The sequence below is a fragment of the Ananas comosus genome, linkage group 16 (assembly GCF_001540865.1).
Source record: "Ananas comosus cultivar F153 linkage group 16, ASM154086v1, whole genome shotgun sequence".
NCBI classification, from domain to species: Eukaryota; Viridiplantae; Streptophyta; class Magnoliopsida; order Poales; family Bromeliaceae; genus Ananas; species Ananas comosus.
The window spans coordinates 844,755-859,118 of NC_033636.1; the positions used below are offsets into that span (position 1 = coordinate 844,755).

Below are 14,364 nucleotides of genomic sequence, written 5' to 3' on the forward strand. Positions count from 1 at the left end.
CGATCATCGATTTGAAATCTCTATCATCTAAAATGACTTAGGAGGATGAAAGCATCCATCCTCCTAAAAGGATAGTAGCTGGATTCTATATATATAAATGTACGTGAGTGTATATGTGTGTAGAGCTATTATGCTTTCAAAAGTTTAAAAATATTGGTGCTTCCGACTTTTTTGTTCTTGGATAAAAAATAATAGAGTCAGAATGACAGTGTTCATCCTTAGGATTGAATAATCTCTCTAGGATAATAATATTGATTTAAAAATCAGAAACGGTTAAAAGAGTTAATCCAACGGCCAAAAAGTTAAAAAACATCAACTCTCTTATGTTTCCCAACTCATATTTATAAATAATTAAAATGGAATAATTTAAATCGATATAATTTAGAAAACGTTCGTCTTGGAGTGTAGATATCCATAGAGTGCCGATTTTGAATGTACTCGTAATTTTACACTTAAAATTTTCATTTTCACGAAACTTGACTCTAAACGTTTGTCTCTGAATGTACTTGCATGTAGAAATTTTTATTTTCAAAAATTCTTTTAAAAAATAACATAAAATTTCGCGCAAGTGCAACCTGTGTAGAAAATTTTGGTTTAACCTTATTTAAATTTACAGTTTTCACACCGCAATCATATCGAATTTTCTCAAACTTCTCTGAGGTCTCAATTATCTTTAAATCGATATTTTGGTTAATATTAAAACTCTCAAAAAGTTATAATTAACAAAAAGAATCCGAAATTAAAGTGGCAGATCTAGATTAGGAGTGGGGTCCATTTTAAAATTAACTTTATTTTATTGACTAATTGATCTCATTTTATTTGAATAAATAAATAAATAAAGACCATATGTTACACCTTTTCTAATTTTATAAACTTAAATCCTAATTAAAAAATATATATTAAAATATAAAAAATATTATTTTATAGTTCTTTCAAAATAATAGTATTTTAAGTGAAAAAATAATTCTATCTAATAATGCCACATTATGCATCATTTCTAAAATATAAAAGTAGGGCGGAAACAATTAGAACTCAAAATGATACTTTTTTTTTATGCAATATTTCTTACCAACTATATTTAATAATTTTTTATATTTTTTATATTTATTTTTTATTTTATATTTCACTCCTTTTAAAAAATAATTTAAGTTTCGCCAAATCTTGGGTTCTACAAGGACTCTTCGTACCTCTCTTTGCATCCTATTTGCAACGTGTATGGAAAGACGAAATACATGAAAGATCCAGAATCATTAAAATAAGGACGATCCAAGAAGGCTAGTAAAATAAGTAAACCGATCTGATTTCGGTTCTTGAATGTATTGGCTATCCAGTTTGTAAGTCTCAACTGACCCCTAATTCCAACAGTTGATACAGTAATTTCTGAAATAACGAGTAACTGGGAGAAGGGCCAAAATACAACGAGACATGTCATTACATCTTGAATAGTTAAAAGAGCGAAACGGAATAAAATGTTGTTGCCATAGCATTTGAAAGAAGGAAAGTCACAAAAATGAGCAAACTTATGTAAATCTAAATTTGCAGTACCTTTGCTGGTTATTCGGCAATGAAGAAGATCACAGTCTTCTACTACTCGAATTAAGTATATTCAGATCAATATTCCCCAGCTCTGAGACACTACCGTGGCTCGAATTCCGAAATGGTTACGGTGTTCATCGATACTGCACGGGTTGCCTTCCGCTGCAGCCCGCCGGATGCAGTGGTCTCGATCTCCTCTGTGTTTTTTGCAGTTGAGATCACGAAAGCGGGGGTCGATAGGGCAGGAAGGGTGATGGAGAGGCTGTTGAGCATGAGCACAACGGACTCCATTTTCGGCCGGTCTGACGGGTCCTCTTGGACGCATAGCAATGCAATGTGGATGCATCTCAGCACGTCCTCCAACCGGCACTGCCCCATGAGGCTCGGGTCGAGCACCTTGTGTGCAGTCCCTTTGGTCCAGTGCTTCCACACCTATTTAAGGGAGGGTTACAGTTAGTAGCAGGCCATATAAGTTTTCACCATGTGCCTAAAAAATAAGAAGGTAAAATCAAAATTTTCAAAGATTGGAATACTCTATTTTAAACGACTCATAGTTTAGATTAGTTCTAGACATTTTTAAGCCCAAATCTGTCTAATTATGTGGAACGTTAATAAAACTTTAGTTTTGGAAATTTTGGCTCTATTGTTATGTGACACCCTAACCGTCCCACATTAGATGGGATCAAAGTTGTCATTGAGTATATAAGAGGACTCCGTCCTAATAATAATAACTGGGTTTAAGCATTTTGAGCCGGTGGTTTTGACCCAACGAGTTATTATTGTTAGTGGATCGGGTTGTTATATTTGGTATCAGAGCCGATTCACCAGCCGAAATTATGAAATGAGTTTAGGCTGAGCTCAGGTCGATAAATGACAGACTAAGTCAGGGTCGGTAAATGACAGGTTAAGTCAGAATCGGAATGACAAAACTAGCGAGACAAATCTCACATTACCTAGGCCTAAACGGGAGAAGTCTGTGACAACCCAACCACCCCAGAAATAATAACCGAGCTTAAACATTTTGAGCCGGTGGTTTTGACCGAACGAGTTATTATTACTAGCGGGTCGAGCCGTTACACATTATCCACATCTCCAATTCGGATCAAGGCTAATATGTTAAACAATACGAAACAACTATTATTCTCTAAATGCTTAAACTAGTAAGCAAGGGTGTATAAATATTTTTATATTTAACACAATATACTGTATCTTATCCATCCAGTAAGGTATAGGTAAGACGTACATATGATAGAAGGCTTTCCGAAGAGAGAGATTCTTGAGGGCGATCAATTCTTTGTCCAGTCACAATCTCCAAAATCAACACTCCAAAAGCAAAAACATCTGACTTTGTTGAGAAGTGTCCATAAATTACATACTCTGGAGCCATGTATCCACTACAATTAAAATCCAAATTTTATGTTTCAACATATCTTTTTTCTGAGAGAAAAGTTTCAACATTATATGAATATCTCTTTGGGACAAATTATAGTGAATCTTTTTCCCGCGAGAAAAGTTTGGAGTGTAGAATGTACTTACTATGTTCCTGCAATTCGACTCGTGTTTCCTTCACTCGCGTCAACATCGAAGAGCTTTGCAAGACCAAAATCGGAGATTTTAGGGATCATAAAAGCGTCCAACAAGATGTTACTTGCTTTTAGATCACGATGAATGATCTTTAGCCTCAAATCTTCATGGAGATAGAGAAGGCCTCGACTAATCCCCTCGATGATCTTGTACCGTGTTCCCCAATCTAATTGTTCGCGCCTCGCAGGAACTGCATCATTGAGTAAAATAGTGTTACATATATGACATTTTCCTTGTTGACTAGTACAGTTAATAAGGACATTTTCAATCATACAGATAATATCAAAGCAGGTAATCTCTTTTAGAAGCACAAATGACTTGTGACAAATGTATTAAAGTGACTAGAACCAGCAAAAGAGTACTTCTATTTTTCCCTTTTTAGTTAAATCAAATAGCAAGATTAATAAACAATCATGTGATGCTCCGTACCAAAGAGAAACTTATCAAGGCTTGTGTTGGGGAGGTACTCATAAACAAGAAGCCTTTCTTGCTCTTCTATGCAGCAACCAATTAACCTCACCAGATTCTTGTGCTGAAGCTTCGCCACAATCACCACCTCATTTTTCAGCTCATCAAGCCCCTGTGCTGAGCTCATTGAGAGCCTCTTCACTGCTATTTCTTGCCCATCTTGTAATATCCCCTGTTGTCATCGTTTCATACATGCATACAAAAGTTAAAAATTGTCTTTATTGTATTTTAAGCTTTTAGAAACAAACGATCAAACGTCAGTCAAAAAGTCTCGAGTTTGGATATGGAAAAAGAATGCTGGATACAAAATATTAAAATACCGTTTTTTAGCAGCTAAAACTTTCTGATGCTAGTAATTCTTAACTTGAACATTCAAGAAAGGAAAAGAAACCGATACATAAGCTAAATATATTGTCTTCTGCGGATCAAATAGTTAACTTGGAGCACTTAAGAGACTTCACCTTATACACTGGTCCAAATCCACCTTCTCCTAACTTATTTTCTTCAGAGAAGTTGTTTGTGGCAGCTTTTATTGTGGCCAAATCGAGCAACAGAGATTCCACGCTTATAATTTCCCGCTCGTCGCCTCCATTTTCTTGATAAAGTGCAGGATCTTAGTACATAAATTAACGAATATTTTTGCTCATTATGTGTGTTGAGATAAATGGTGTTGGTGTGTGGAACTTACTGATCAAACCATTTCTGGCTTGTTTTCTTTGTTTCCTTCGGCAGAGATAGATAACAAAGAGGAGCAACAACGCAGCGGCAACCACCGAAGTGGCAACAATAATAATTCTCTTCCTACTTCCATTAATTCCTGCACCAAGAACAAGTGATCCTACTTAGGGACCGTTTGGCTAGATGTAATTATAAATATAATGTAGCTAGAGATGCACGCAGTTAGAAATATAGCAGTTATAACTACATGAATCTTGTTTAGTTGGATGTAGTAGAAAGCGCTGCAAATATATAAATAATTTGTTTGGTTGCATGCAATTGAGAAATAATTTTTAAAATTTTATTATTTTATATAGTTTTTCCTTTTAGGAAAAACTTCAAAAAAACCCCCTGTGGTTTCGTAGTTTCTTACTTTAGTACCATGTGGTTTAAAGTGTATCAATTTGCCTTCTTGTGGTTTCGTTTTTATCTTTTCGGTAGCTTTTTCATTAATATTTCATTAAATTCTATACAAAAAACTTCAGATACTCATCTATATTTATCAAATATTCACTTTAGTATCCTTTAATTTTAACTTTATCACTGATTTAAGAAAAAAAAAATAATGAAATTGATAAGAAAAAGAGAAAAAAGAAACCACAAGGGGGCAAATTGATACATTTTGAACCACATGGGGGCAAAGTGAGAAACTACGAAACCACAGGGTGGGTTTTTGAAGTTTTCCCTTTTATATATATGATGGTGAGATTACCTCCAATGTAAAAAAGAAAAATAATTTTTGTTTAAAAAATATTGAGGAGGTAAGCAAACCTTTTATTTAAAATTTCTCTCTCCAACTGATGTAGTTGGAACTGCGGCCAATTTGGGCGTAGTTCGAACTGCTGTAGTTGGGCCTCCTCCTGCAGTTCCTACTGCAGCAGTTGGAATTAAATATATCAAACCAAACACGAAATTTTCATTTACATGCAATTACAACTGCAATCCAGTTGCAACTATATGCAACCAAACGGCCCCTTAGTGTTGGCTATTTATTCATGTCGAAACCCGTAAATGCTTTGGTCGAGCCCTTAAGTGCGATTGTACATCTTTTCTATCAGCATATGCTATTGGAATAGTTGATTAGCGTTTACGGTCCATATTTAGTTCTCCAAATCAAATAAAATCGAAATATTAGATTATATTGATTCACTTAATCTGTTGTCTTTCGCTGTAACATGTAATATGAAATCACATTTCAAATTATCAATAAATGGTATATCAAGCAAAGTGAATCAATTTGTTTGGGTAATTAACTAACAATACTTTTTATTTAGGGCTAATTGCAGATGGCTCCCTAGAAAAGTACCAAGTAGCAAATATATTCCTAAAAAACTTAAGTTATTAAATTTATCGCATCATAAGCCTTTCCGTTTGCAAATATATTATTCTTTTAACAAACTTTAGATAACCGTGAGTTAAAAAAACTAATCACAATTAGCTAAGAAATAAATAACCTTTTTACCTTTATATATATATATATATATATAGGCTGGGGCTACTATACTCATATGAGTATAGAGCCCTTTGTACTCATAAGTTTTCGACCGTTCAGATGAAAAAATGTGCGGTTAGGATGAAAGTGGTTATGGTTAGGTTGATAGTAGGCTCCCTATGGTTGAGTGGGTGGTTGGTTGAATAGTATAATCTAATGGGTGAAAATGATTAAAAGATAGATCTAACGGCCAAAAACTTATGAGTACAATAGGCTCTATACTATATATATATATATATATATATATACTATTGAGTGTACGTGCAAATGCACGTAACAATTATTTTAATTTATTTTAAATCAATAAAATTTATAAATCATATTTATCAACAAATTTAGAATAAAATTTATATTTTAAAATTTAACTTTGATCCATTATATAATTAAAAGTTTTTAATTGTTAATTCAAATTTGATATCAAAAATTAAAAATTAAATCTAAATCCCGATTTAAACTCAAATTTAAATTTTAATGTAAAATAAATGGATCGAAGTGTTATTTTTTAACAGATTAATTATAATCGTTTATTTTTATTTGAAATATTTTTAACAAATTGATCATAAGTGTTCGTAGAATTGAATTTATTGATAGATTCGAATGTTTTTTTTTTTAACAGATTGATCAATCATAACCGTTTGTTCTTATTTGAGATATTTTTTTTACAAATTGATCATAACTGTTCGTAGAAATATTCTTATACGCTTTTATATATATAGTATAGATATAGATAGGAATACTATTTTTTAATATATTGATCGTAACCGTTCATTTTTAATTGGTCATAGCTGTTTGTTTTTAATTGAACACTCGTTTGTAGGCTCGATATAAATTAAAATTTTAACAGATTGATCATAACTATTTGTTTTTAATTGATTACAACCGATGAATACTTCAAATTTGATACCCAAATTAAATTTAATTTACTATTTAAACATTTTTTAATTTTAATTTATAATAATTTTAATTTTCGATTTAGATTAAAATTTTAACAGATTAATCATAACCGTTCATTTTTAATTGATCATAACCGTTCATAAGATTGAATTTATAAATGGATAAGAAATGCTATCTTTTAACAGATTGATCATAACCGTTCATTTTTAATTGATACAACTGTTTGTAGGATTGGATTTATAGATGGATAAGAATGCAAATTTTTAACAGATTGATCATAACCGTTCGTTCTTATTTGAGATTTTTTTAATAAACTGATTATATCCGTTTGTGAGTATAGGAAATATTATTTTATTTCTTTTTGGATTTCGTCTGTCAATGTCGAAATTCTTATAACGCTTATATATATATAATCAATTATTATAATATATTTATATATATATATATATTATATATATATATATTATAATTGAGCACTTATGCTTTTAAAAGTACTAAGCCATTGGTGCTTGTAAGTTTTCAGCCCTTGGATTAAGGAATGTGTGGTTAGATGATGTGGGCCTCGTAGGTTGAGTGAGTGGTTGGTTAATAGTATAATATAGGGTGTAAATGGTCAACGGAGCTGATCTAACGGCTAAAAACTACAACACAAGGTGCTTGGTGCTTTTAAAAGCACATAGCGGACTCCATATATATATATATATATATATATAGAGTCTGGCTACTATACTTTTATGAGTATGGCTTCCTTATACTCATAAATTTTCAGGCCCTTAGATTTATTCCATGATCATTTCCACCCGTTAGATCTATACTATTCAACCAACTACCCAATCAACCCTAGGGACCGCTATCATTCTAAGTGGGGACCGCATCATCTCCTAACTACACATCCTATCAATCAACGGTTAACAATTTATGATACAAGGGTTCTGTACTCATAAGAGTATAGGTAGGCCCAGCCTATAAGATATATTTATAATTATAATATATATATATACTATATATATATAGAGTCCACTGCGTATACTATCGGTAGCATGGAGCTTCCGTGCTACAAGTAGTTTTCGATAATCGGCTTCCAAATCGACGATCGGCCTCGCGTTAGTCTTGATCTACACTGTTGAAAGTATTTGGAAACTAAATTTCGAATTTTTCGACATCATTTGGCTAGTGATCAAAAGTGTCTCAAAATTACAATTTAATGGTAGATGTGATTCATTTGTAAATTTAACGTGTAAAACAATCCAAATTAGAATGAATTTTTATAGAAAATTTTTTTACTATTTAGAGTAAGATCAGTACCTCTGATCTTAAATTCAAGTCTTCTATCATCATTTTTTATGAGATTTTTATTTTCACGCGTTCATATTTTAGACTACTCGTTTGATAGATCAAATGATACACAAAATTATGAATTTAGTTTCCAAATTATTTTAATAATGTAGATCAAGTTAACGGAGCTGATCATTGATTTGGAAGCGGCATCATTGAAAATAACTTGCGTAGCACGGACGCCTCCGTGCTACCGAGGTATTAGCAGCCTATATATATATATATATAATATATATTTATATATATATATGTGGATGAATTGTACAGTAAATTTTGGTCGGCGTGAAAGAGCCGATGGATGAAATGCACAGTAATTTGGTTGGCTGAAAGAGTCGAATGCCTTTATTTATTGAAATTAAATCTGGAAACTTGACAAAAGCAAATGTGCCTCTAGGGCATACAGACTCTAAGGCTGGCGTTTGGTTCGGGTATAAGTAAGAACTGCTAGTTAGGGATAGGTACAAGTTTCAGGTATAAGCGAAGAAACTTAGACCAATTTTTGCGTTGGATGAAAATTGGGTTGTTCCTAGGAATAAGATAAATAGGTTTGGATGATTAGATGTGGAACAAGAGGAATAAATGTTATAATTTGAAATTAAATATTATATTATGTAATTAATTAACATAAAAATATACTTAAAAATAAATAAAAATTAATTATTAATATTAATTATAAATAATAAAATAATAATAATTAATTATAATAATATATTATTAATAACGAATTATCTAATTAATAATAATAATTATTATTATTATTAATAAATAATAATAATATTACTTATTCTTATTAATTAATTATAAATAATAAATTATTAATAATATTGATTATCTAATTATTAATAATAATTAATATTAATATTTATTAATAAATAATAATAATAATTATTAATAATTAATTATAAATAATAAATTAATAATAACATCGATTATCTAATTATTAAGAATAATAATTATTAATTAATTATTAATAAATAATAATATTAATTATTAATTATTAATTATAAATAATATATTAATAATAATATCGATTATCATTAAGAATAATAATTATTAATAATTATTAATAAAAAATTAATAAATATTATTAATTATTAATAATTAATTATAAATAATAAATTAATAATAATTATTATCTAATTATTAATAAGTAATTATAAATAATAAATTATTTAATTATTTAATTATTAAACCAATAAATAATAATGTAAATATATTAATTAGATTAATTAATAATTTACTGCCATTAAAATTAAATTTAGATTTTAATTAATCTTGTTCTCATCAAGGAACAAGCTTGTTCTAGGAAACGGGTGGAACAGCAGTTCCAGCCTTATTCCAGCTAGTTCCAGATTCCCGGAAACTACTGTTCCCGGGAGCCAAACATAACGTTTGGGAACAAAGGGGGGAACAAGGGCTTATTCCCCCCCTTGTTCCCCAACCAAACGCTACCTAAGAATATAACTTAGAACTACTCCTACGAAAAGCAGTAGATGCGGAAAAGGAAAAGATTATAAGTAGACTATTCCTAGAAATTGCAAAGAAAATGCAGAGGAAATAAAAGTGGTCAGGTGTCCGTCGACCGGGTCAGGTCTGGGTAGTTGATATACTGTACCCATACCCTAAAAAGAAATGATTAGAAAAAAAAATATATACCCTACCCATTTAACTTTGGGTCGGGTCCGGATCTGGGTACTTAAGTTACTAACATACCCATCGGGTCTATTTGAGCGGGTCTGGGTAGTGACTATCCGTATACTATCCGTTCAAAACCGGATACGGGTCGAGTACGGGTACCTGTATATATATTTTTTTATAGACTTTATTAAAGTTCGGGCAAAATTTATTTCGGCCATTATATTTACTGATTAAAAGTCTAAAATTCAAAATAATTTTATATGTAAACATACAAAAATTAAAAAATTATGATACCATATTATAGATAAAGAGAATAAAAGTTGTAGTAATTATTAATATTATATACTAACATTCAAAAAAAAAGTGGAAAAAAATAAAGATGAATCAGAAAATTTACTAAATAGAATATTCATTAAAAAAAACTAGATTGTCGACTATGATTGGAGAAGGGATTTGGAAAAAAAACTCATTTGTACCACACCTGTAAATGATTAATATCGCTAATGATGACGACGATAGAAATATTGTTTATAAAAAACTCTTAGGCGGAAATGAAACAAAAAAAATAAAGAGTTAAAAACAAAGAGTAAAAAAATTAGAAAAAAGAAATTAGTAAAAGAGCGGCTAGGGTTTTAATGTTTCCCTAGGATGAAAATACTTAGAGATCCCTCATCTATAAGTCCTATTAAAATTGATCCCTCAAGTTTAAAAGTTCAAAATTTTTTTATTTACTATCGGATATTTCATCGGGTCCGGATCCAGATCCGAATTTAAAAACTATTCCGGACCCTACCCATTTAAAAGTTGGGTTCGGGTCGGGTCCAAATTGGATATGGGTATAAAATATCCGGACCCATCCCCGAAACTTTAATGGGTATTTTTTTTTTTACCCGTATACTATCCATTTTTTATCGGGTCCGGTTCGGGTCCAGATAGGGTCCGGGTAGGGGCCAGGTCGGGTATGGTATATCGGATATTTTGGACAGCTTTAAGTGGTCTTCTATTCTCAAGGATAAGACCTCCTTTTTGGCCGTTATTTGCCTATTTATAGTTCGCCATTGCTGTTTAGTTATTGCTTCTTGACCGGCCACTTCCTTATTTTTGCGGGCCACTACAAGCCGATCAAAACAGAACATAACCGCTTGCAGTTATGCCTTGCGGTTATGCTATTAATCCGCTATTACTCTTGGTCCAGCAAGCAACCCATTTAATCTTGATTTCTGAAGGTCCCGGCTGAACTGTGCACCGATATGCCACTTGGCGCTTTCTTATTGGCCCTAACACACGTTATTTCAACATATTCAGATATTTTGAATTTCCTAATAAGATTACTACTGATACTGTATTAGCGTATTTGGTTTAATGCAGTAATTTAATGCTGGATTGTCGTCTATCAATACCTTACCTATATATTATTTCTCCTAAAGTTGCCACATGGCAACTTTTCCTTTATGGTTGAGTGTGGGCTACACCCGAAACCAACTCAAATCCTTCCTTTTAATTTTCTCTCCCTTGGGCTGTTACTTTCGTTCATTGGCAAAATAAATCTCACCCCTCACCATCGCTTCTTTTATCATCATTTTCTCTTTTTTTGTCCATGTTTTCTATTTTTTCTCCAATTATCTATCCGTCACATCGCATGGGTTACTACGCTAGTATATACATGTTGCGGCCAAACTAATGACGCTACTACTCTAATTAAGCCTTGCATGTTAGAGAGAGCCAAACCAAGTCGTGTTGGTCCGTACGGACCAACACGACTTTAAAGTTGTATAGCATTATTGTGTTTGATTCAATTTATAAAATTAAGTAATTCTGACAATAAAATGTAATATATTTCAAAATTGCCCTTATTCATATTTGACAAAAATTTTTTACTGTTTACAAATAATAATTTTTTACTAATTTTATGTTAAATAATTTAAAATTTGAAGTTAAATTTTATTTTTAAATTTTAAATTTTAAATTCTAAATGTGGAAAAAAATATAAATTTTAATATTTTAATTTAAAATATAAATATGAAATTTAAATTTAAAATTTAAAATTTAAAATCTAAATTTGAAGTTTAAAATTTATAATTTATAATTTATAATTTATAATTTAAAACTTGAAAGTTGAAAACTTGAAATTTAAAAATTTAAAATTTAAAATTTTAAAAATTTAAAATTTAAAAATTCAAATTAAAATTTAAAATTTAAAAATTGAAAATTAAAATATTTAAATTTAAAAGTTAAATTAAAATTTTAAAAATGATGTATTAAAAGGGTTTGGGGTTGGAGGAATAAACTTGTAATTTTACATACATACAAGATAATCCGCTGTTAGTAATACGAGATACTCACCTCCCGCTCGATAGTATTTTCGATATAATCTTGCACCATTTGTAATGTTACATTACTTACCAGATTACATACTGGATGAAGCGAACACAGTAATTTTGACAGGATTGTTTATAATCCTGATAGAATAATCCAAACCAAACGCACCCTTCAAATGTAGCATAAGGGCAAATGAAGTGACGCATGGGTAGGGGTGTCAAACGGGCCGGGCAGCTCTCGGCACGAGAGTGGGCCGGGCCAGGCACCACACGAGTACTGTAGCACTTGTGCCGGGCTGGGTCGGCCAGTTAAGCCGGGTCGTGCTGGGCCTTGCTCCCGTGGCTCGGTGGCTCGGCGCGGCACGACATGGGCCTAGACCGTGCCGAGCCTAAGGGGATGCCTCAGCCCGGCATGACACGACACGGCCCGTCCTGTCCCCTGTGGCCAGTGCCTCCCGAGCCGGGCCCGAACAGGGAGTTGGGTTGTACCTAACTTCCAAGGCCCCCTGCACCACCCAAACTCCCAATGCTTTGGTAGTTGGGTCTTGGCTTTGAGGCTCTCCCAAGGGTATGCTATGATAGACCCTTAGGGGATGGGCCTATATATTGGACCAAAATGCCCTTTCCAACAGGAGGGTATTTTGGTCCAAAAATTTTAAAATTTTAATATTTTTATAAATATATTTTAAAATTTTAATTTTTTTACTTTTATATTATTTTTTTTAAAAAAATAATATTTTTGTTTTTATTTTTAAAAAATTTTAAATATTTTTAAATAAAATTAATAAAATAAAAAAGGACTGGCCCGAACACCGGCCGGCCGGGCACGGCCCGTACAGTCCGAGCCAGGGGGCCGTGCTGGGCCGACGTCCCAGAGCTCTGACTTACGGGCCGGGCCGTGCCGAGCTGGCCTTCGGCCCGTTTTGGCCCGGGTAAAGGTGGGCCGTGCTGGTCCGGCACGGCCCATATAACATCCCTACGCATGGGGAATTAGCTAGTCACTGCGCATGAATTGATGTGAATTGAAGTAGTTAGTTTTCGGCTGTAATGCTTATTTTTGTCGGTTGGTTAATTTGCTGTAATTACACTTTCGGCCCAAACTCAAAACTTTTCAAAAAAATCAATTATTTACTTCGGCTCATCCCTATCCTCGCGTGGAATGCAGAGTGCGACACAAACACGCAAGACTTAGAAAATATATATAGGTCTAAAATTTATTTCATTCTAAATCCCACTTTCGATTAAACAAACAGGTAGGAAAAAAATTTTGACTTACCTCTGCTTCCCTTATTCTGACCCGACCCTGCGGGCGGCAGCACTGGTGGCACTGGCGTCGGCGTCACTGTAACGTTCCCGTCGGCCGACATATTATAAAACGGTGTTGACTCGAACCGGATTTTGCAGTTATTTACGAAAATCCACCCGCCGGTCTGATTTGCGCAGTACTTCGGGATGCTCCCGATGCAGTTCGTCAAGCACTCGTAGCAGCTGACCAGCGACAGATCCCTCGTGCACTGCACCAGTCCGTATATGTTTGTGAAGTTGTAGGATTCGATCTTCGCCGCCTGGAACAGCAGCGGCGGCGCCAACCCATAGGCCGCTGAGGAAGACAAGTAACTCATGAGCTGATCTAGCCGGTCGTTGAACATCCCTGCGGCCAGGTCCGTGACGTAGTGCATGTTCCTCGCAAACTTCTGGGTCCAGTCGATGACACCGAAGAAGCTGCTGTTGGAGTAGCGCAGCATGCAGGTGTCGTTCCACACGGTGTTCGACACGCCGCCTGGGCACACCGCGACGGCGTATTGTGCAGCTGAACTCAAACAAGTGTTGCACTCGGTGGAGGAGACGTCGCCGCGGCATAAGGCGAGGCCGTAGACTTCGCCGCCGCTGCCGTTTTGACCGACCGTGGTGTTGTAGAAGCCGGACGGCGAGGTCGCGGCAGGGAGGGTGGACAGTAGATGGTTGAGGTTTGACTCGAAGGCGTTGTTCGCCGTGAAGATTGCGGGGCAGTTGTAGAAGACGGAGTAGTTTAGGATTTGGGATTTGGATGTGGGTGTGTGGAGGACTAGGAGGAGAAGCGAGCAGAGAAGGAACCGGAAAGGGGAAGGCTCCATAGTTTGCTCACAAATAGGAGGGAATATGTAAAGGAAAAGCTATTTTTTATAGGGTGGGGGGCGGAGCTATTGAGGGGCTGAGGGGGGCCATGGGCCCCCCCCAACATTTTTATAATTTACATAATAGTCCTTTATATATAAGCAATTTTTTTAAAAAAAATATTTAATTTTAAAAGTATGATGAGTAATTTGTTTTTTTTAAAAAAAATTTGACGCTAATATAATACTCTCTCAACTTTGAGTTTATTTTATTTTTTATTTAGTACGT

General features: G+C 33.7%; 1 protein-coding gene across 1 annotated transcript; it reads right to left on the minus strand.

The window, feature by feature from the left end:
* Window positions 1,310-14,096, minus strand: LOC109722420 (putative receptor-like protein kinase At4g00960). Its single transcript, XM_020250481.1, has 7 exons — window positions 13,259-14,096; window positions 4,277-4,405; window positions 4,050-4,183; window positions 3,550-3,760; window positions 3,073-3,310; window positions 2,780-2,930; window positions 1,310-1,968 (listed from the first exon to the last, which is right to left on the minus strand). Exons 1-7 carry the CDS (start codon window positions 14,094-14,096, stop codon window positions 1,636-1,638), a joined length of 2,034 nt encoding a protein of 677 aa, XP_020106070.1. The 3' UTR covers window positions 1,310-1,635.